General features: G+C 48.0%; 1 protein-coding gene across 5 annotated transcripts in view; it reads right to left on the bottom strand.

Annotated features, from left to right (window-relative positions):
* Window positions 1-1,740: 1,740 nt before the first annotated feature.
* LOC149360118 (uncharacterized) overlaps window positions 1,741-24,382 on the bottom strand; it is a 79,342-nt gene continuing 56,700 nt past the window's right edge. For 4 of the 5 annotated variants that reach the window (XM_089572185.1, XM_089572188.1, XM_089572187.1 and 1 more), the window contains exons 13-22: window positions 24,018-24,058; window positions 21,751-21,867; window positions 21,541-21,663; window positions 17,847-18,073; window positions 16,093-16,207; window positions 13,027-13,104; window positions 11,140-11,290; window positions 9,184-9,339; window positions 5,465-5,543; window positions 1,741-5,222 (exon numbers count right to left, since the gene is read on the bottom strand). In XM_089572185.1, the coding sequence (XP_089428311.1) occupies window positions 5,080-5,222; window positions 5,465-5,543; window positions 9,184-9,339; window positions 11,140-11,290; window positions 13,027-13,104; window positions 16,093-16,207; window positions 17,847-18,073; window positions 21,541-21,663; window positions 21,751-21,867; window positions 24,018-24,058 (1,230 nt within the window). In that variant the 3' untranslated portion in view covers window positions 1,741-5,079. The remainder of the gene's footprint in view (window positions 5,223-5,464; window positions 5,544-9,183; window positions 9,340-11,139; window positions 11,291-13,026; window positions 13,105-16,092; window positions 16,208-17,846; window positions 18,074-21,540; window positions 21,664-21,750; window positions 21,868-24,017; window positions 24,059-24,382) is intronic. The other variant, XM_089572189.1, reaches the window with a different exon arrangement.

Below are 24,382 nucleotides of genomic sequence, written 5' to 3'. Positions count from 1 at the left end.
AGTGCACCCCAGGTGGTCGAAATTTTCGGAGCCCTTCACTACGGCGTCCCTCATAGCCTGAGTCGCTTTGGGACTCCGGCTAAACTCCACTCCACTTGGCCCATAAGCTCATCAAATTCCAACCTTGCGCAACTCAGTCGAAACTCGAGCACGCCTAACTACTAACGCGTTGCCGCTTCGAATGGTACACATCGCTACCGCATTTAACTCAAGGCGACTTATGCGTTTTGCAGCGAGAACCGTTAGTGCCCCGACAGCCGATATCGCGACGACGTGAGGTGTCTACATAGATACACCGGGGGGAGCAAGCGGCGTGGAGAGCAGTGTGTGAGAGCTACGCCAAGTGTCGAACAGCGCTAAAGCGAGCGTAAAAAGCAGCGAACCAGATCATACTCATCTCGGCTGGCGCCAGCATGCGCCGACAGGCTGACCGGTCGGCTATGTAGAGTTCCCTTTCACAAGTGCGCCGGGGAAGCGTGCGATACGAGATCCTTCTTCTGTGCAAGCGTTACGATTTGCCCAAGGCCAGGAAAGCGGCGAGCCGCTCAAAGCATTGCAGAATGCAAGGCTAATAGGCATCAAGACGTTGGGCTAGTACTATGACTGTGCAGGCGGCTGTTCACAGAATAAGTTTCTGCATAAACCTAGTTGCAAGTAGCACTTGTCCTGCCACTTTTATTGTCCTTCGTCTTTACTCCTGCTCTCAAAATGCGACACAGCAATGAGTGTCCCCGAAGCAGAGTTAAAGCAGTTTCAGCATCAAGAACTCAGCCTAAGCAAGCGCCAAAGAGAACCCATAGCTGAAGGACCTTTGAAAGCTTTTTACAAGCCATTCCGAGATGTGCTTGGCTGCTGTGTGGGTCAGCACTGACATCGTGGAATCACCATCACCTCGCCACTAGGTTACAAGATTAGTTTCAGACTGCCGACCTAAGTTCCAGCCTAGGCACCAGCAGTGACTGAATTTAACCGTACATAGCCGTAACCATGGCTTAATTTTTTTTTTCGGCCTTAGTTACCAGAGCCTCCCTTAGCACACGTGATTGCAGGCCAGTGTAGAAGCTCTCGCTTGCATGCTTCTCCCGTTTCTTTTCCATGAATACTTACATCGGAATAGAATATGATATTAATAACGAAATTGCACAGACGGCTGGCTCCTTCACAAAAGGAGAGAGGTCAGAGCACACACGAGCATGTCAGAAAGCATGGTAGAGTAGACTCTGCCCTATTAGGAAAGACTGGCTGAGCACTAGGTGTGACGGCCTTCAAGACTGCTGCAGCTGCCTAAAATGTCAGAGTGAGAGTTTTTGAGTCGTATTATAGGCAATGAGAGAACTGACCGAGCATTTTGTTCAAGTACTTCTTGTTGCTTCTTTCCACGCACGCTTTTTTGTTATTCGTTACTGTATTCATGCGTGACTACTTTCTGATAGTGTGTTGTCCGTGCCAGACATTTTTTTTTTTTTGACAATTCCTCTCCTGCAATGGACCTTAAGTGAGGGGTACAGAGTATTTATAAATAAATAAATATATCCAGGTAATATATCCAGCTAGGATATGCAATGCACATTTGACGGCTTCAGTTGCTCAGCACTTTCTATGTATTTTTCAGTCTCCACAAGGCAATGAGTTCTGCCACACTTCAGACTGATTAGTTCCTAAGAAGACAATTTTTGTCTCCTGGACCTATTAAATCAACCAAACTGAAGACTCACCAGGAAGCACAACTGTACACCAGAAGAACATATTGATGCACATTTTCATGCACGTGTTTATTCACTTTGTCAAGCAGCTTTCTTTTGCTGCACTCAGATACGGAACACAAACAAGTTTTTCAAGTGACTTTACCAACAAAACTTCTTTGTCTTACGGTGTATAAACAGGGGTCCGGTAAAAACGGTTCACGACGTCCGCACCTTCCCCTTCGTCGAGGCATCACCGTGGTTTATGTACAAGTCCTTACGAGTCATTAAATATAAGTTCAAGGCAGGGAGAGGGGTAGAAAGAACTTGGAGACGCTGGGGTGGGCGGGTTGCTCGGTGAGTTGACAACGGGCACAACGAGTAAACAACAGAACACTTGACTCGCAGTACTTCTTGCTCTTTCGTTTACTTGCAACCAGGGTCCCAGGACACAGTCCCAAAGAAGAAACAAAAGAACAGTGGCACAGAGTCCTCCTTTCCGGGCGCTTCTCCCGGTTAACGCACACGGAAGCTCGCCCAGAACAAAGCAGGCAGGGTGCTGACTTAGTGGCAGTGTTGGCAGAGATCGTGGCATCTTGCCAGAAGACTCGCAACACTGGGTTCGGCGAGCGCTAGAACAGCTGCAACATGCTCCGCGATGCAAACATCGGAAAACGCACACAAGTGGGAGACACAGTGGATTCCAAGGCGGGGCGGAAGATGCGAAGGAGAGGGTGCGACACGGAAAAGAAAGGGGCAGCAACCTTAAAGTGAACGGAATGTGATGCACATTATCGGGTGGCGGTTGAACGGGAGTGCCTCCCCTAGAGGCAGGGCGCTGAACCTACTCAGCCTTCTCGCAACCTGATTAAAACGCTGACGCACTTCATTAACGGGGAGCGGTACACAAGTGTGTGGACCTGCAATACCTGCGTTAATTCCATGCACAAATCGCGGCGCTACAGTTCCATCACCCCCTCCCCCCGTCTTGGCAGACACACAAGTGGCATTCCCAAAGCCACGGCTACAAGTTCACCACTAGTGGAAGGAACGAAAACATGGAGCTGCATCCTTATGCATGAGTGTGGCGAAGAGGAAAATGCCAGAATAACGGGAGCGCCCAGCCCCGGTGGCATCGTGTACGAAAACAACTTTGGTTTAACTATGTGCTCAAGCAACAACGGGGAACGCTCTCAACAAAAGTACAAAAGTGAAGTAAAACAGCCCCACCCAGTGCCCCTAGATCAACAGCAGCCACACACCACTAAGAAAAAAAAAATGAAATGCCCACAGCAACACACATGCACACATGGTTGTGTTTTTTCTTCCGGAATAGGGCGCACTGCAAGGGAACTTGCACGTGCTCACCAAGAACAGCATTAATAACGCTAGCACTATATACAATGCAAAGACAAACAAAATCAAAACCAGCAACACGAACAATACAACACTTTTGAAATTCTGTGTCCACTGAGTTCCATTACTTTGATACCGGGCAAAAAAAACAAAACAAAAGTTCAGCAGGGCCAGCTCACTCAATGCCCCCACTTTGCCCTGTCCGTTGGACCGACACAAAAGAAAGGACAGGTGGCCGACCAGCGTAAAATGTCGAGCTCAGGATCCAACTTGTGTGATCAGAACTAATTTGCATAGGTTGACAGGACACTCACTCTTAACGAGTCACTCAAACATGCAATCCCTTCCCTCGACACCATGCAGGTGGCACACAGTGTTTGATGTGATAAGAGGCAAACGCAGAAAAACAAACGCAACAGCGCGGTCGGTGCAAACTGGGGCCGCCAAACCATCAACACTTCCTTCCGCAGTTACTCGATGCTGTATTTTGGACAGCACTCCACTGTTTGCACTGTTTGTTTGCAGGAAAAAAAACAAAAAAACGAACAGGGTTAAAGAACAACAAAGTGCTTGCAGAGAGCGCACAAAGTTTAAGCTTCCCCACACTGCCAATCTGCCCACACCCCAGGCAGGGCAAGGCTCATCCAACAATGCCGCAGCGAGGAGGAGGCCAACGCTGAAAACTTGGTCTGGTCGTGCTGCCAAACCTTCTCGCACCCGCCGAAGAGGACTGCGTGGCCAGCCAAGAGAAGCTGGTCGCTTGGAAAGGCACGCCCCTGCTCAGCAAAGTGGCACTCCCCCCGATCCACTTCTTGCCCCACGGCAGGCATGAACCCGCACATACAACACCCTTCGAGCACCGCACAGAACGCAACACCCCACTTGCAGGCACGACAACGGCGACGACCGGTGACAACCTTGCCGACAGGCAGAACTTGGCAGACACTGGCAGCACGGTGGCGACACATGCAAGGACTGCGGAGAGGCACGGTGCTTTGCCACCTCCACCGATGAAGCCTTGTTGTCCTTTGGGTGGTGTGGAGAGATTCTGAGCTCGCCTTCCAGTGCAGAAATTGAGGTTTCCAGATGAACATACCAGAGTTCTTGAGGCCTCACTAAAGCATGCCCACCTGTCAGAAATGCACCAGCCAGAGGCAGGGCTGGGCCACACAGTGGGGTCCCGGTAGCACTTCCAGTAAGCCTACACGTCAGCTTCGAGGAATTTGGGAGTTCTGTCGAGGCAAAGTGAGCCACACTGCACGGGCCTGGAAGCAAAAACCCGCAAGGGCTGTGTACTTTCGACTAAGGCTGCAATTTCTGGGAGGCAGCAGCCTGAAAGAGGCTGCTGGCACTTTTTGTATAGACGAGTAAACTAAATGCTGCGGCTAGTATTCCTGCGGGACAGTGCTACCTGCCCAAGTCACTGCTGTGGAAAAGACAACTAAAAAAAAAAATTCTACCACAACTGTGCCCAAGTACTAAACACCCTGTTCTAGATTTTAGGGTACCCTGCGTTAACCTCAACTTTTGACTCGGGCAGGGTAACCTGGCTCGAAAAGAAGAAACAAGAGATAAAGTTAACCTTAATCTCCACTGCCATGCTAACGGAGCAAATGCTGGAGAGAGCACTGTGGAAGAGTTTGATCCGTTTTTCTAGCCAGCCACCTGCTGTTGCTAGTCCCAAAAGGCTTCCACTGTCATCTTATAAGCCGCTAGCACATCAACAATCCCGACACTGAAGGCGAGGGCATCCTCCGCACACAGGCCACCCATGTTAAGCTGCAGTGGCCTTAGGACAAATCGCGATGCTCTCACAGGGTCAGGCCAGGAACAACCGAAGATGCAAATGCCATAGAAGCACTCGAGGCACCAAGCAAGGCTGTCTTTCTTGTCACTCGGTGCGTCAAGAAGCCGTCCAAGGATGCGGCACTTGAGAAGCAAAGGACCAACGCGCGGGGCGCGTTGTAAACAGCGGAGAAGACGGACACTTCCTGCCAGCAGTGCCCGCGTGTGTCACGGTGGCTCCCTCTAGTGACGACCTTCACAACCTCAGCTGGGTTGACTGCTGCTGTTCCCGGGGCAGACAAGGATGACTGATGCCGGTGCCGTCACGATCAGAGTGGTGGGCACTGGCGGCGGCTCTTCCACGCGGAGTGCTGCTGCCTCCTCTTCCTCTTCTTCCTCCTGCAGCAGCCACAACAAAGCAAGGAAAGAAATTTTCACCACAAGGTGGCGCCACTTTGAAAACACTCGTGGTGGCTGGATACCGCAACGCTTTCAGGTTGCTGAGCGAGACCAAGTCTACAACACTGCCTATGAAATTTGATGGCCGAGAAGAAGGAGGGATAGACCCAGAAAACATCAAGGGCGAAAGGTTGAGGAGGTGCTCTAAAGGGTGCACCACTCTCAAGAGATCGTTACTATACCGGAGCTTGTTCCCTGGGCAAACACTGCAGGCGCCCGCTTGACGATTCGGCAGGGCCATCCTTCGGTCTTCTGTCTCCACTGCCAGAAAAGCCACTATTTAGAATATTTTAGAGCAATTACGGTAATAAAAAAAATTCAAGGCTGTGACTTTAAAGTAGAAGAAAAAGAATGGAATGAAACCAAACAAACCTTCAGGGGACACACCATGCTACACTCTCAGCACACAGTTCTAGAAAATGACGACCGCATCCCAATAACGGGAGACACGGATCTTGGATCAAAAAACGCGACAATTTCTATTCTGCGAAAATGGCATGTTCAGTGTCAATACATAAGTAAAACAGCGCTAGACATGGGACAAAGGAAGAACAACATGAGGCACTAATCATTAAACAGAGAGGACAGAACTGCGTCAGCAAAGCCATCCATTAAGCTACTTGACAAAGAAATTCACTATCTAACTTCGTGACTTGTGCATGCACCTGCAATGACTGCACTTTATGCATCTGAGTGTCTGTACTGTTTATCTTTGTTTTTTTACTTTCCGGATATATATTTCGCTTCTGACGGAATAAAAATCGAGTTGCTAGTAGCGCCTTGTGCTGTGTTGTTCTTCCTTCGTCCCGTGTCTAGCGCTGTGTTACTTACATATGATGTACAAACTTGCCCAAGCCTCCGCCTTAACGCAGTATCAATACACTCTAAACTTCCTGCCTAAAAGTTTCAAGGTCTAAATTTGACCTCCAAGTACAAAAATATCTATACATTTCGTGCCTACCAAGCCTGGAAATAGCAAAATGCGGCAGGACGTTGCGCCCGTCGCTTCCCATGACTGCGTCCCTGATGGCCATCCCCTTGGTTTTGTTTGAAAGCTGGGCCCCTTCCCCTCTACCTGGTATTACTCACTACTGTGAAATATTTTTTGGAACGCCCACATTCCGCTCTTTTTTGAGGCCTTTACAATGACCTCCAAATAGCTTAGCTATTTTCATGTTGACAACTGAGGGAAGGAACTATTCACTACTGAGGGCGCTCGAGGCAGCATAAGGCATCATGCCAGTGTCTTTGAACAACCGAAGCAGAGGATTCTGCTGGCATGGGAACGGCAATCTTTCACTGCTTTTGTAGTTCACCGTTGGCATGGGCGCAGGCCCTTCGCGGATGCAATGAGCTGCTACGAGTTTTACGAGATCCTTTATCTAATTTCGCATTGCCAGTCCTGAGAATATACATAGATGTCTCTAGCCACACTCCCCGCACGGTTCGATCTCATCTACACAAGAGTTACAAGGCCTACTGCTGAAATAATGCCTGTCCGCTTCTTGGCAATAACTACCGTAAGATGGGATCTCGAGTGCTGCAGTGGACTCTTAGGTTTTTTCTGTCACGTGTGCACATTGCAGAGCTCTGCTCTGGCCATAATTTGTTGATTCGGCAGGACTCACGTGAAAACCTGACCTACTTGGCTTAGCTCCTGAACTGCATTTAGCCTGACTCAAGCCCGGAAATGACGCGAAAACCAAGTGCGCTTTTCGGTAACACCACAGGATTCTAGTTTCTATCATGTACTTGAAGGAGCCCAGCGTCGCAAATCAAGCATGTGGTTTTTATTTTTTTGTATGATACCATCAGGCATGATGATACCTTTGACACCCAAGGAGATATACAAAATAGTAATATTTTGTTTTAATTTGCGCTGGAAATTATTGTTTCGTGCCGATGGTGATAGTGAAGTTCACGGTGCTGTGCATTGTCTGCCGCGTCCGGGTTAACGATAAAGGAATGTCCTTTTTTTTTTTCTGCCTTCCGCAAAACTGCAGAGAAGGGGGTGAGTCACACTTGCTACCCAGCGGGATAAGGGGAGCCGGACAGCGGAGGATTCCGAGAATACGGGAAAGGTCAACACCCCCTCCGGGAACGTATACATCAGGTCGCATCCCACGGTGCACATTCTTGCGGCAAGATGGATCCGCATCGCGTCGCGTGGTTTTTGTCCCACGTCTATGGCGGTGCGCGTAGACAGCTTGAGGCATGGTCAACAGGACATTGCCATGCTAGCTGCAGGCATGAACGCAGTTTGTAAGTGACGGTACTGAACAGATGGGCCTTGAGGTGACTTTCCTCGAACCTGAGTTTGCCAGAGGTTGAAACAACCTACACCGTAAGAAAGCAAGAATGTTCGCGAAGCTCGTGGGAGAAAGGGAGAATCCTCCGAAATCTTGATGATGGAAAATATACATATTTGTACAGTGTTTGTAGAGATGAGTTATCTTCTTTCCAAAATCACTGACTGGCTGTGTTGTCCTTTCCCAGTTGTTGATTGGCGACGTTTTCCTTTCCCCAATAATTTTATTGGGTGGATGGTTGTGGAGTTACCTGATTGGTTACTGCCTCCACCGAGGACAGGGACACAGGGTTTAAAACCAGCTGTTTCGGCAGGACTGAGGGCTGTTTTCGTCACGTAAAGCTACGAGTCAGTCAAATGTAAATAAGTTTTCTCTTCGCCTGTATCTTTCTTTGTTTTATTAATTGTTAATAACAAGGCAACCTCTCCACAAGTATTCTCTAGCAACGTGATTGAGCAATGTCGAATCTGCAAGACGTCAAGCATCCTTCAATAATCATCATCAACGCTATTTCTCTCAACAAGATTTGAAAGGGAAACTCAACTGTGATGAAGAAACGTTGCGGTGATTTTCGGCAGTGGATATGAGGCGGAAAACCAAATTGGCCTCACCCTTTTTGGTTGGTTGGACGTAAAGTTCGAACTTAATTTTTACGTACTCGGGAAAAGGATATAAAATAGAATGTCTCCGAATATTGTGACCATTTCGCTCGAGAAAGAAACTACAAAAGAAAAGCAGCACAAGCAAACGAAAGCTAATAAGAATCAAGCTAGGGCGACAGTTTTCATTTCGTCTAAAATTATCCTGCAAGCGTGTGCTGCTGTTCAAGCTGCCAATACCGAGAAGGCTCTAATTTGTGGCACCTAATCCTTGGCACTGGGTAAGTGAAATTGAAATGAGCTTGTGACCACTTCCTTCGAGCATAGGAACTGTGAAAATTGGCCAACTAGCCCGACAAAGCCTGGGCGGCTCACCACCACATCGTTGCGACTCAGGCTACGCTAGGGGCACAAGGGCAGTCGGCCGCGGCAGCAAATCTCTCATCCCCTTCGTTGTCAGCAAACAAGGAAAGAGTGAGCGAACGTGAATGAGAGTGGGTGGACATGAGGGTGAGCGAATGGTTGTGAGTGCGAGTGAATCGTTGTGAGAGCAAGTGGTCATGAGTGTGAGTGCGAGTGAGTGGATATGTGTGTCAGTGGTCATGAGTGTGAGTGGACATGAGTGCGAGTGGACATGAGTGCAAGTGGACATGAGTGCAAGTGGACATGAGTGCAAGTGGACATGAGTGCGAGTGGTCATGAGTGCGAGTGGTCATGAGTGCGAGTGGTCATGAGTGCGAGTGTGATTGAGCCACCTCTCATGGTGCGAAGTATGGTTGTAACAAGGTTTTACTGCCACTATCCGTCAGTTTAGCTCCACCCCGAGCTGCTGCTCGCACTGCACATCAAGACGAGGTTTCCTGTCCTCTGCATTCGAGCTCTGCGGAAGACGGGGCCTCGAAGCTCACCACAGCCAGAGGCACGCAAAGCAGTGCTTAACTGTGCAGCAAATGAGTGGCCAGTGCGCAAGAATGAGAGAGAGGGCACACATACCTTGCGCCAGCGTTGGGGGAAGTCGCTCCCGGGGTTCTGCTGCACATGCAGGTTGAGGATGAGGTCCCGAATGGCGGACCTCTTCTTTGCCACCTGGCCCTCCGGAAACCAGTTGCCCAGCTCTAGCCTCACCGGCTCCCCAGGGCTCGGCGGCTTCTGCATTGGCACATATACAGATGCACATGCTACCACGGCGGAAGAAGGAAATGGGGGAAAGAGGGAGAGAGAGGTCAACCAGAAAAGAATTCTGCTAGGTTGCACCCCACACACCCTACCCGGGAAACAAACAGGAGAGAGGGTGGAGAAAAGACACCAACTATGGACACACGAAAGCACACAGCACCATCGCAACCTGCCACAAAAGGAGATGAAACAGGAGATGAAACACAGCAACCCTGCTGCAGGGATGATGATCTCCAAGGCCACAGTCAGTTTTCTGTCAGCATGCAGATACAGTCAAACCCCCCCCCCACAACGAAATTCCAGTCGCAGGCAAACATCGCGTTTTTTTTTTTCTCTCTCTTTATGATGCAAATTCGTACACATGCAATGGTGCTGCAGAGTGACAGCGGTTCAAGAAAATCTGAATAAGAAAGACTTGTCACTGGCATGCTTGTACTGCACACCACAAGATGTCTTCGAAGGGTCGGAGCAAATATTTCAGGTACGACGTCCAAAGCATCATTTTCGAGGCGCATGTGACGCCTACTTAATGCATACAAAAGGGAGCATTTGCGCACCTCATCTAAAGCCAAAAAGAATGCCTGCACACAGTCTCAGAACTAATTCTTGCTGAACGAAAACGGGCGCTTTTATAACGCACAAGGAAAATAACTAATTTTTGGAAGCCATAGTAGAGGACATGTTTATCATGTGAATGCATTATTTGAGTGAGATTTTCTAATATAAAACGCGTGGATTATATGACGGATTATACGGTTTTGAGCGGTCCCCTGAAAGTCGCATAATCGGGACTCTACAGTAGTGCTTAATGGCATTGTAAGGCTTGGTCACCAGGTCTTCATATTCACAAGCCAGCCTTTGGAAGAGTGTTATGTTGCTGGTGGTTCACAAAGCTCTGAATCTACCCATCACTTGCCTTGATAACTTTGAAAGCCAGAGTAGTGGACATGTTTATCATGTGAATTCATTATCCGTGTGACATTTTCGATTATAAAACACCTGGATTATACGACGGATCAAACGGTAGGTGGTATGGCCATTCAGTGCGCTACAGCATGGGCTTTGACTTGGGAGTATTTAACCTGACATCCCATCGCTGTCCTTCCTTGATGTTACAATGCACTCCAGCAGTTTATCCTCGAATTTTCAACACTGGCATTGCTGTTTGTCGAATGCCTTCAGTGGTTTGTTTGCTACAAGAGGTCGCTTTTCTGGTCACATCACGCATACTTGTCGCTGATTCCAAAGTTGGGGCTGGTTCGTTGCTTTCCATGGAGTTCTGCAAATTCCAAATTCGCACATATGCAAGCCATGTGGGGAGATTCAAAGCAACGTGAAATTCGGTTGCTCTTTGGAAACATTATTGTTTCCCAGTTGTTGGCTGGGAAATAATAATACCGCTGGTCCTTAAGGGTAACAGAGTGGATTCCAAGAGAAGGGGCAAGCGTAGCAGGGGATGGCAGAAAGTTAGGTGCGCGGATGAGATTAAGAAGTTTGTGGGAATACGGCGGCCGCAACTGGCACAGGACAGGGTTAACTGGAGAGACACGGGAAAGGTCTCTGCCCTGCAGTGGGCGTAGTCAGGCTGATGATGATGGTGTTGGCTGCCAAGCTGGGTGATGTGGCCCTAACAGGAATGTGCATGGCTAGTACAGGGTTTTTTGTCTGAAAGCTGTAACATGCTATTTCCAAATCTGCCCCTGCTCGTTCGGAGGGGAAAAGGCAAGCAATTCAACACCCCCCCCGGTAGTGAGGGGTACAAAAAGCGCTCACCTCGAGGAAGCTCTCCACGTACTGCAGCAGGTAGACCCCGCAGTCGCTGAAGTTGCCCTGCTGGGGCGTGTGGGGCGTATAGCCGTGCATGTTGGCAGCGCAGAAGGTCAGCTCGGTGCGCTTCTTGGCCCGCCACTCCTCCGTCAGGTACCTGCATGCATCGTTTGCATCCCTGTCTCACCACAAGCAACCTTCGGCGGCCTCAACTCGTTCAACACCATTCCACATAGTCATAGAAAGCACATGTGCACAGCTGATCCCGGATACAGCAGAATCTCAATGGCACGAATCTAACGGGGTCATGAAAATATTTGTATCCTCCAAAAGGAACAAAATCTGCAGGCATGCGCTTTACAGTGACTTTTTTTTTTTTAAAGAAAATTCCAATTCACTTTGAATTCCTTTTGAACGAAAAAAAAAAAACACTATTCGCACATGCCTACAAAATGGTGCCGACAGATTTAGTATTTCTTGAACTACGGGTGATCAAGGTTTGGTGCGATTTGACCTCAATTTAAAGGGCCACATGCGCGGATTCCTGTCTTTGGAACACTTTAACACAATAATTAGGCAGTGTTTCTTAACAGGAATTCGTAGATAGCTGTGGAAAGACTTCAGGATCGTGAAAAAAGAAGAAAAAGTGATTTTTTTGACCAATTTTCAGCCGCCAAGAGCCATGTAAAACCTGAATTAAGCAGAATTGCAGCATGCAACCCATCAAATGACCTACCTCTAACTATCACCTATAACTGGCTGAGATGGAGAAAGGAAGTTGTGTCTTGTTCCTTTCTATACCAGTACACTTTTGTGCTGCGCGGCTAGAGAATCCTGGCACAAATACATCAGCAGCAAAAGTTTACGGGCTATGGCGTGCGCAAGCAATTTTTTTTTTTTTGTCACCACCACGTGAACCAATCTCCTTAACCCTTTGAAGGTTTTTGCCGTATATGTACGGCGGCGGTTTTCTGTCCCGCAAGGTCTTTGCCGTACGGGTACGGTTTCGATCTTCCGTTTGAAATTTTGCGCCAAAAGAGCAATGCGTGCTCACTGGGGGGTGCTGCCACCTCTTAGGACTTACAAGAAGTGTTTGAATTTTGTGCTGCCTTCTTACGGAGATAAGCAGAACTTATGTCTAGCTTTAGCGCGGCGGCACAGACTGCGGCAACACCCCTTTTGTAGTTTTGGTTTTGCCGCGTGATCGCAATGGAGTCAGCACTATCTTGCAGGGGCTGCCGAAGTTGATTTCTATCTTTACTGGTGCTGCTCTTAGCTTGCTTATCACCGTTGCTCGCGAGGTATTCTTGCCCTCTGTGGCAACGCGCCTACGTGGTTTCGATTCCACCGCGGGATCGCAACGGAGTCGCGCGAAACGTGTTTTCTCTTTGTGGGCACTGTTTTCCAGAGGCGGCGAAAGTTGATTTCTATCTTTATTGGTGCTGCTCTTAGCTTGCTTATCACCGTTGCTATTCTATTCTATTGAACATTTTCCAGTTGTGAGTGATGCTGTCACCAAAGTACTGTTCCTAATTTTTTTTTTTTACTATTTATTCTCGATTATATACATTTTGTAGGTTCAAGATCCGCAATAAAGTAATTTGACCACCTGGGAAAGTTTTCTTCAAAATAATTCGACCCTCAAAGGGTTAAATACCTGAAGTTAGGAGGGGTCATGCATGCTCCATCCACTGATAATATCATGAGGGCACCGGATCATGATGCAAGACCACAACCATCCCCCCCCCCCCCCCCCTTTCTCCCCCTCCCCACCAAGGCCACGCATCCCATAAACTTTTGCTGCTAAGAGTATACATGTTTAAAATGCCAGCCAGAGAGAGGAAAGAAAAAATGGCAAACAAAGCAAGAAAAAAAAGGGGGGGTCACACTCACTCTCGAAGCGTTGTAATGATGCGGCCCTTGCCAGAGAGACCCCCCCGCAGAGAGTCCAGGATCAGAATGTAGGCCATGCTGAAAGAGAACACCGTTCAACAAAACCTCACAACTTCTTCAGGATACCACGACCGCAGCAACAGCTTCTGACCACCCCTCACAGAGCAACTCCAGTGGTTTTCGACCTTCATGCATTTTGCAGAAACTTTCAAGGTAAGTTCGTGGGTATCTTCATGCACTTCGCGCCACACTTCACAGATGGAAGGTGTTTTATTTCAACTAAAAAGAATGATAACTTTTTCCGTTTTGCGGCCTCAATTGGGGCTATTTCTTTGGGCAACCTTGCATGTATGATGTCACACGCTGCACATCGCCGATATTCCCTCTGCATTTTGCTGAAGGAAAAAATTTCAAGCTTGTGTTTGACCGCTTCAGACAAATAGTGATCGGAACTGTCACCTACAGCAATATTGGCCAATCAACATGCACAAGAAGGGTTCTTGTGAAAGCATCCATGGCGTCATATTTTGCTCTGTCACGATGTCAAACTCTGGTCGAAAGTTTCGGTTTTCAGGCTTTTGCTGTTCTTTAAGGGGGGACACTGGTCTTGAAAAGAAAATGTTATTAATTTAGTCAGTTATGAAATTTTCAGGGCACATGTATTTTTGTGCGCTGATTCTAGATATGTCATTTAATTTCATGTAAAACAATTCCTTGAGCACTTATGCACTTTTTATGCAAGTATTTTGTGGAGAGTTTTGAAGAAAATTTGCTGCAGGAAACTCGATGAAATGTGTGCCATTGGGTTCTCTTGACACCAAGGAATACAATAAGGGTAAAATTATCATCCTGGCTCTCATAGAACTTGAGTAATAAGGTACTGAAGCTGCCACTTCAGAAACAGGAATATACACACTTTTCTTCTCATTTCACTCATGCGCACTCATTTGAAGAACTTCAAAGCGAGCATATGAGCTCCAACAGTGAGCACCGACAGCAGTGCTTGTGTGCTGAAAGTTGCCTTTGTAAGTGAGTGCGCGCGCTTTACAATAGCGCTGAGAAGGATGCCTGATGCGAGAAGCAAGTCAAATGCATGACGATTAACCCCTGCAAAGACTGAAATGAAGCAAAGCCCACACGGCGGAAAGATATCACCTGCTATGACCATAATAAACTGAAATATGCGAGAAATCCTACCGTGTTTTAGCCGAAGGGTACATTCTACTCACAGCTCAAAGATCTGTGTTTGATTCCCATTTTCATGTACTTTTTTTTTTCTTGATATGCTGGCTCATTTATTTTTTCTGCACTGCTATTCACTTTACAACGCTAAGGAAAAACAATCACCCGATCTCTCTTTTCTTTCGTGTCATGTAATTAGTGTTAGGTCAATCATATACGGACAGTGCCAACGCAGTGGCAGCACATTTGCCGCAGTTCACCATGATTGCTGCTAAGACTCCAGATACTGTGGTAGGAGATTACGGAATGCTAGAAGTCTTTTTGGGCATATTCCGGCAATGACAACATGGTGCACAGCATGATAAATGTGTCTAATGTCTGAAACTGCTCTGGAGCTGTCCTTTAACTCCCTAGAAGACAGAAAAGGAAGGCACGCTCTGCTGATGCACTGATGTGCCAACCATAATCAATGCCCCCCCTTTCTAGTCTCTTGCTGTGGTGAAGACCGCCACAGAACAGTGCTCCAAGCACAGCACCTTCAGCTGCGAGAAAACAAGAAAAAGAAAAGAAAAGCCTTGCCATGCTTCTATGTAAAGGGTGTGTGATGTGCAATATGACTGGTTCGTGAAATGCGCAACTTCAGTGGTGTGTTGTGTGTGCGCTCACAGGTGCGTGATGGGACTGACTTGATGTGCACGACTTCTATGCGGCAGGTTTGTGATGCACGGCACCAGGTGAGTGATGTGCGCAATGACATGACTAGCATGACGTTATGTGTCCAATGCGCCAAGAGAGTGATGCATGCAATGACAGGTGCCATATGCCAGATGTGCGATGACAGGTGTATGACATGATACAGTCTAGCCCGGTTATAACGAAGTCGGCGGGAATCGGAAATCACTTCGCTATATCCGCTATTTCGTTATATGTGGACTACGAAAAAAAATGCAAACATCGGCATACCGATTTATTGCCGCTGAAAGTAGTCGTCCAGCGTCCCCTGAACACGTTTCGCGAGTGCGGACTTCAGGATTGCGGCTTCCATACCATCCAACTGCGAACCAAAGATCTGGTCGAACTCCGCGATAACACGATAACCATAAAAATGAGCCACGCTTCCAACATGCACAATGCTGCCGCGCTTTCTCCCTGCCTTGCGCACCGCGGCACCCACATAAAACAAAGCGCGCGCTGCCACACCTCCTGCAGACTGCAGTCCAGCCGTGGCGCCGACTGCCTGGGAGCAATAGAGAACCGCGATTGGCCAAGACGACCACTCTCTGCGATGTCATCGAAAAAAAAAAATCGTTTCTGTTCTTTTTTACATTTTTCCCCTGCGCGGCATGCTCTACCGCTCTACGCCGTGACGCCGTTCAAGGACGGCGCAACACGAGACCGGCGTGCCATGCGATGCAGTGAAGCAACCTTTCGCTCCGCAGGAGAGCAGACGACGCCACGAAAGGACGCCGTCAGCCGAATTTTGCTCTTATTTTCGCGGAAAAAATCGCCTCAAGGACGCAAAAATGTGTTGATTGGCAGATTATTTTTCGGTTGGTATTAAATCTCTTCGTTATATCCGCTGACGCGCTCTTATTTACTTCGTTAAAACCGGATTCAAAATGTATTGAAAATGCAAAAATGGGAATGGAAATTGAAAACCCTTCGTTATAACCGCTATTTCGCTATAAGTGACTTCGTTATAAAAGGGCTAGACTGTATGCACGATCATGCTTTGTAGCAGCCCATCCGCGGACACATAAAAGAAAGGGGGCAAGATTGTGAGAGCAGGTTATGCCCAAAGGCCTATTTCCTGTAGCCTCCTCCGCAGAAACAAAAGACAATGCTGCCACCAAGCAAAATGGGCATGCGTCAAATGCTACTCACTCTGACTGGACCTCGGCTGAGCCCTTGGACTGCTGTGGACTGCCGGTCTCCTCCAGCTCCGTACCGTCGTCCGGGTCCGACTCCAGCACAGCTTCTCCATCCTCGAGGTTGCCCTCTGAGCAAGACGGTCAGCACAGAGAAGAGCTCAAGGCAAAAGTGGCAGCTGACGGCATCGCGAGGAAGGCGGCAGCAGAAATCATTCTAACCAGCTAAAGGGATGGCTGACAACACTAGTAGCCCTTGCTGTTACTTTTTATGTTTTGCAAGCTGTCTTGTAGCATTTTTGACAGCAACTCTGACGTCAGTTCACATGTACTGCTACTGGCCACACCATAAAATGCTTCATGACGGCACTCAACACTGGGTGTTGCATATTTGGTAGGAAGATTTAAAAAATTTCCTCTGTGAAACCTACTAGCTCTTTTGTGTTTAAATATTGTGTACGAAATAACATACCATGGTCTTTGTCACTTGAGAAATAATGCAACGATTGTAATTGCCTCTATTGCACCGGATGATGGAGAAAATCTTGTTCCCTTTGAGCTTTCATTTTTAGAAAAATGAGCTGTGAAATGCCTAGCAAAAGAGCAACCAACACAAAAGGCACCCGATTTGACAAATGGGCAAAATTCGTGGTTGATGCAGGCCGGAAGTGCTGCTTGTCATATTCACCACTTGGCCCGTTTACCACTACAGTACCACTTGGCCCATTTTTCTAGAAACAAGGAGCCCCAGAGGACAGCAGTAATTTCTTTGTCTTTCCCAGTGAAACACTATTTATAGCTGGAGCTCCCAATTTTCTGCAGCGGAAAATTCTGAATTCTGTGAATTGAGAACAAAGAGCCTGCATTATTCTGCAGGAAGCCTCTCGTGCTTAGCGCGTACGGACTTTTGCGCTGCGGTGGCCACCGTGCTGCCACTTTTGGCCTTGCTGCTTTGTGTTTCGCACAGCACAGTCCTACGCCATTTCGCCGGTTTTTGTCTTGGTGGCCAAGGGCTGCTGCGAAGTTGGCTTTTTCTCGCAGCTTACGAGTCTGGCGGGTGAGCTTGCTGTGGGTATATTGAAGAACAACATGAACAAAAAAAACTATAGAAAATGTTTACTACATTCGAATCGGAGTGAAAGCACGGATTTGTGCTGCATAGAAGATTGTTTGTTTGTTTGTTTATGGGGTTTAACGTCCCAAAGCGACTAAGGCTATGAGAGACGCCGTGGTGGAGGGCTCCGGAAATTTCGACCACCTGGGGTTCTTTAACGTGCACTGACATCGCACAGTACACAGGCCTCGAATTTCTCCTCCAAAGAAATTCAACTGCCGTGGCCGGGATCGAACCCGCGTCTTTTGGGACAGCAGCCGAGCACCATAGCCACTGAGCCACCGCGGCGGCCTGCATAGAAGACGACGGTGAGAAAGCAGTGCCGCAGAATGGAGCAGATAGAAGTTGATGAAGTCGATGCTCTCCAATGCACAGCGCGAGAGTGGGTGCAGTTTAATACGAGGCGTGTTGGTTGTGGCGATAGCCTAGTGGTCTCGCTGGGCGGCCCCTAACGGAAATCTGTTCGCGCAGCTGCGGCTTCGACTCCCAGTCATAAATATTAATATGCTAAGTGGAGACTGTGTGCGAGCTCAACCGCAACCCCCAGTGCCTAGATCAGAGTTCAAGTGTCCACTTCTAACTGCACAAGAAAACGAAAGGCCACGGGCTCGCACGGGCACGCAGGCCCCAGGGGAGTGCAGTTGTGGCACGCATACCGGGGGTCTTGGGGCTGGCTGCGGGGCTCTGGCTGTCGGCCAGCAGGGTGTGGTCCTCGGGTGCCACCTCCTTGGGTGGGCAGACGCGGGCCACCATGCCCGGGAAGCAGAGCACCGCCAGGAACCAGTGGGCGCTCTGGTTGATGGGCACTACAATGAAGTCCTTGGCAAAGAGGTCCACGTGGCGCGTCCACGTCCGCACATTGCGGTGCCGCCGGGCCGCCAGCCTGCCGGGAGAGAGCGTGAGGGGCCCTTGGGCTATCTCTGTGGGTTCGCTGCTCTTAAGGCATAAAAAAAAACATCGGGGGAGACGCATCTACAGATTTCAAGCAAGGGACCTGCGAAGTCTCGCCGCCTGCTGGCAAGGAACTCCTAGAGGCTTCCCCATGCATGCCCTGATAAAACAAAGCAGCAGCCTACACAGGTGATGATGATGCGTGATGTTTCATGCCACACTGGCTACTTAGGACTCTTTGGGTCTAGCTAGGTGGGGATTTAAGATTCAGGATCTGTATTTCCTTAAACTGTGCACCCTCTTCATAGCATTAAAAGCAGGATTAAACCTGAGGAATTTAAAAATTTCAATACAAAGTAGCAGTTAATCAATGAAACTTCAAAACAGAGAAGCATGGAATGCAGGGAAGTGTTTTGTTAGTATAAATCATTGGCATGGGTCGCATTTTCTTTTCTTTTAAATGTGTGCACTATTAAAATATGAATAATACTCTGTGCTTCACCACAATAGTTACACGTTGATGGGTCATCACTGGTTGCCAAAAATTTCTGCGTCAGGGAAGAGCGCTCCATTTAAAACCTAGACATGATCCTCTCATTGACTCCCTAGCTTAAAGGGCAACTCCGGCGATTTTTCGATGTGCATCGATTGAAATGAAATTTTAAGTCTGTATTCTTTATGATAGTCTGATGACTCATGTAAAATTTCGCACCTGAAACCGGCGTAGTTTTTCCGCAAGCGAATTTTGAAGAAAAGCGCTCCTCGACGCGAGCTGACGCGAGCGGCACCCACTGACCGAGCAACTTCTACAGGCCACCCTGTTCTGTGACGTCACTGGCGGGGCGGCGTGTCAAGCTGATTGAGCGCGTGCTGGCGCTGGCAGTGCAGGGGAAAACTGAAAATTGGTTTTGAGGAAAGTAAATGACGCAGTAATGGACACCCGAACCGCGACGTAAGGGAGGAGTGAAAGAAGAAAGGAAAAAAAGAGGTCTGTAGTGGAGCTCTCCGGAATTATTTCGACCACCTGTGCAATTTCGCGCCATCTCAACGTGCCTGATGTGGTGTGTACGCCAGAGTGATGGGTCACGGCAACTTCTGTTGTGCTGTAAGGTGCACAAATTCTTGATCTGTGACAACGGCCGTGATCTAGCATAGGTTTCCTAGCGATAAGAACCTTCGCGACAAGTTGGTGAGAGCTGTCCACCGTGTAAACTGGTCTCCGAGGAAGCATTCCCGCTTGTGCTCGGAACATTTCGCGCCAGATTGCTATGAAGACAGCGTGTACTTCAAAGAGAGCTTTGGACTCGCTAAGGCTTCGTTCAACTGGCGCTTGAAGGCATATTCTGTGCCAACGTTATTCTAGTACAACCGTCTATCGCAGCGGCCAGCTGAACGAAGTGCGGCCGTCAAGAAGAAGCGGTATGTTGGATTGTAGAACTGTAGCTGGCGTGAACTCGCTTCCAAAAGCTCGCCGTCGAGATAAAGCTTCGCAGAGAGGACTGTTGGTGATGCATGCCCCTGTAAGGACGTTGTGCACCGCGGCAACGTTCCGGCAGCAGACTCTTTCATCAGGCTGGGTCGGCCGGCACCGGCCACACGAACAGCTGTCGGCGGGAGCATCTCATTAACTTTAGTTCTGACGACTCTGTCACAAATTCATGCATGAGAAATGACTCAAGTAATCACTTCTCAGAGTTCAGACCGTCTCCGTGCTGCAGGTGACGCGGCCTGTGGTGTGACTCGGCTGGCTCGCGCGGCGGTGGATCATACCTGAAAGGCGACTCGTCCAGTCCAAAATCGTCGAATGAGTCGTCTTTTAAAGACTCGCTGGTCTCGGAAAAGCTATCCTCCGCGCTTTCAGTCATGTCGACAGCGCGTCTCAGGGTAGTTGCGATATCTTCGGGGACCTCAAAGCGCGGCGAACCCGCTCGTGACGTCACAGTCAATACCGCACGAAGGCACCTCCCCGGTTTCGGTTTTGCGGTTTCGGTTTCGAGTTTTGCGTTTTTTGCTGTTTAAAAATTATTTTACGGTTGCTTTTGAAAACCTTGTATCGTACACATTACAGGAGGTTCTTAGGAACACAAAACAGCCATTAACTTAAAATGGCTGAAAAATCGCCGGAGTTGCCCTTTAAGGCGACACACCTCCACTGACCTGAGGTGCAGTTTGTTTTGAGTCCATTCCCTCTGCTGTTTTCGGTTTGCAGGCATGTTAGAAGACCTCGCCTTGTCTTCCCTGTTGCCTGTGTCACCTCCCCTCACTAAGCCTGCTTGGTCCTTATTGCCCCGAGTAATGGACCCAGTCTTTGCCCATCCCTTCCACCAATGAAATCGCATGGACTAGAGTGATGCCGAGGGGGTGCCCATTATGGCATGCTAATTTAGACTTGCTTCTGCTAGAACGAGCATGACTTGACAGTCGAGTCAAACCGATGGTTGGTGGCACTTTCATCTTTAATGTGATAATATTTAGGTTGTTGTCTGAAAGAAATTGCCAGCTTCTGTGTCACAGAGTTACCTGATTGGTCCAGAGAGGTCACATGACCTTGCAACATCATCACAACGTGCCCACAGTGCCAGGCGGCAAGCCAGTGTAAAATCTGAGGACCCCCCAAAATTTTGAAACTAGGCCCCCCCCCCCCCCCCCCCCCCCCCCCCCCCCCCCCCAGAAAATGGATCAAGGTGCATTAGTGGATGCATTAATAGATCATTTGGGCAGATTAGTATAGTCCACATGATAATCCAATGGAGGGTACTTGAAATTCTAGAAAGTGATGACTCATGCATACCATATAACGGCAATGGAACCGGTTCCAACTAAAGTACTGGCAAGAAAATCGCAAGAAGGACATCAGACACTCATTGTAGACACCACAGCAAGCAACCTAATTGCTACTGCATTTTGTTCTAAAGAATGTGGTTAACAAGGCCCCAAATATTTCTTTTTACAGGCCAGCCTGCAATGTGCCCAGATTTCGTCGTGAAAACTATCTGAGACAGGCAGTGACAACTGCACAGCAATTTTTGGAAGTTACTCTGCTAATGAGGGTTTTTTTGTGTCCTAGCAACATAACTTGGCACGCATCTCCAGTGTACCGAACCAGCACAAAATGATTCAGTTTGGAAGACAAGTGAGTCTACAAATTTGTAGCCAGCACGACAGGAGGCAATTACTGTCGAGTGTTGCCAACCTATGACAGTGCTTCCAGACTATCAGAATCACTGAGACGTTCAGATGTTCACAGTGATGAAGCGCAGAAGTTAGGGTGACTGATAACAAAGCAGACATGACAGTCGTCGCAGAGAAGGAGCTGCAAGTCAAACTTACATAGAAGAAAGTTACGTAGAAGCTTACATAGAAGAGAGAGTAACAAAGAGCCTCTCCGAGCTATTTCCTTGCTCAATGTGCGAGGCAATACGAGGCACAAGCCGCAAGGAGCAAAGCTCAACCACTCACGAAAGGCCTGCCTGTCCCGGTGCCCGTGGGTGAAGCCGCTGGGTCAGGCGAGGGTAGAAGAAGGAGCTGAAGATGTGCGTCCGTTGCCTCACTTCCTCACTGAGCCGCTCTAGCAGAAGGTACCTGGGGCGCGGTGGCAACAGCAGTTAGTGCCCCATCCGGCCAAGGTAAGTTCGACGGCGTGCGGTTGAGAGCAGAGCCACCACTCACTTGAGGTAGAAGTCGATAATGACATCGTTGAGGAACTGGCCCTGCCGCAGGCAGCGGAGGTCGGCACTGTGGACGGTAATGCCACCCGTCTTGGGTGGGGGAGGGTACACTAGCAGCCTGCAGAGAGTGCAGAAAAAATTGCAGGGGGCATTGTGGCTCTCTAAAGTGGTGCAGGGCGAAAGCCTTTCCTGGCGCACTGTTTGGCATTGAGTGCGAGACTGTTTGCGCTGTACTACTGCTTTATTTGACTACACATTACAACTACACACTTTGACTGCCGACTTTGACTGCTTCTTTAGAACGACTCTCTCTCTGCTTCAATGAGTTCGGTTGTATCCATGGCTCTGTTCGCACTAATAAGGTATGTAATGTGGCCACCCACGGACGCCTTACGCCCCGTCTGAGCGGACGACAACTAAACTATTTTTTTGTCCGTGTGCTCCAAGAGGGGGAGTAAGGCATCCGTCGGTGACCTCATTACTTCGAATCTGCGCACTCTAACGTCATAACCATTTCGACCGACCGAAAAGCGTGACACCTCTGCTGACAACCTTCTGTCAACAACTATGAGGCATTAAAGGCTTTTGCCTTAAAAGAACAAGGGGTGCCACTAGTTAAGACCAGCGTGCACAATGCGGCACACCCCGTGAACTGAATGCGGATTGGCAAAAAGTAGGACAGCAGAGTCAACGGAAAGAGTGGCACACAGCGTTGAAAATGGAGTCTGCAAAGCCCAATAGACACATAAAAACAAGAAATGGACACCAGTGCTGTGGCCCAGTGCACTAGCCCCTCGTTGTATGTTCACATCCTTCAACGTTCATCTTACGTAAAACAAGCCCTTGTGAACTTGTATAATAAATAAGTTATGGAACTTTTTGCCGAGAGCTTTCAATAAATTTTGCTGCAGGAAACTTGCTCGGACACATGCCATTGGCTTGACTTGACATCAAGCTATGCAATAAAGGCAAAACTATTATCCTGCCCATCATAGGAGTTGAGTTACAGGGTTTTGAATTTGCCACTTCGCAAACGGGAAGAAAGTGATGATTTAAAAATCCTATAACTCACCTTCTATGAAAGGCTCCTAGGATGATAATTTCACCCTTATTGCATAGCTTGATGTCAAGAGAAACCTATGGCATGCAATCTAACAAGTTCCCTGCAGTAGAATTTCTTCCAAGCTCTCGGCAAAAGTTACCCGACATATTGCATAAGTGCACAAGGACCTGTTGTACATAAAATCAAGTTACATATTTGTAATCAGCACGCAAAAATGCATGTTCCCTGAAGATTTCATGGTTGTGACTTCATTAATAAAAATTTATTTCTAAGACCCTCTTCCCCCTTAACCCCACACGACGGTGCTAGAGTCAGGTACAACTCAAGAAGGCAGCTCGAAATACTCCACAGAGAAGACCCTCCAGCCAATGGCACAGAGTAGTTCTCACGACCTCACAGTTAAGGGGGGACACTGGTCTTGAAAAAAAAAAATTTTATTAATGAAGTCACAGTTACGAAATCTTCAGGATGTATGTATTTTTGTGTGCTGATTCTAAATGTCATTTAATTTCATGTAAAACAATTCCTTGAGGACTTATGCACTTTTTATGCTAGTATTTTGCGGAGAGTTTTGAAGAAGATTTGCTGCAGGAAACTCGCTGAAATGTATGCCATTGGATTCTCTTGACACCAAGGAATACAATAGGGGTGAAATTGTCTTCCTGCCTATCATAAAACTTAAGATAGGGTTCTGAAGTTGTCGCTTCAGAAATGAGAAGAAAAGTGTGTAGTATTCTTATTTGTGAAGTGACAGCTTCAGCACTTTATTACTCAAGTTCTATGACGGCCAGGATAATTTTACCCTTATTGCATTCCTTGGTATCAAGAGAACCCAATGGCATACATTTCAGCAAGTTTCCTGCAGCAAATTTGCTTCAAAACTCTCCGCAAAATACTTGCATAAAAAGTGCATAAGTGCTCAAGGAATTGTTTTACATGAAATTAAATGACATATCTAGAATCAGCGCACAAAAATACATGTGCCCTGAAAATTTCATAACTATGACAAAATTATTAAAATTTTCTTTTCAAGACCAGTGTCCCCCCTTAAAGAGCATCCGTTAAGGAGTATTTGAAGCAGCTTTCTTGAGTTGTATCCGACTACAGCCAACGTGAACATGCATTTCTCCAGATATGCGCCCGTGTCTGGAAGCCATCAACGAAATATGACAAGAGGGGAAAGAAAGCCACACAAGTGCACTCACTTCATATTTGGTCCCGAGGAGCGTTCCTCTTGTGGTGATCCCTGCACACATGAAGGCAAATTTGCTTCTGCAATCTTTTTAAAGAAAGCTCAATCACGTACACTCAACGAAGGCTTAATTAACCATGTTGGTACAGGCTCGGTCCAAGAATTCTCATTCTCGGTTCTGGATGCACTAGATCAGAAGTTCAAGTTGGGTTCTGTGGAACCCCCAATTTCGTTGGAGTGCGTTTTCGGTTCCCCGAGCTCCTGAATACCTAAACGCACACTCTTCAACCCTGCCTGCGCCTTGTTTTATCCACTTTGTTTTAGGACTAATCATACTCTAATTGCTCACGCCAGGCTGTCACATTCCATAGTCAGTCA

The sequence above is a fragment of the Amblyomma mixtum genome, chromosome 2 (assembly GCF_055824585.1).
Source record: "Amblyomma mixtum isolate Tamu chromosome 2, ASM5582458v1, whole genome shotgun sequence".
NCBI classification, from domain to species: domain Eukaryota; kingdom Metazoa; phylum Arthropoda; class Arachnida; order Ixodida; family Ixodidae; genus Amblyomma; species Amblyomma mixtum.
This window is presented reverse-complemented; position numbering and strand designations above follow the sequence as displayed.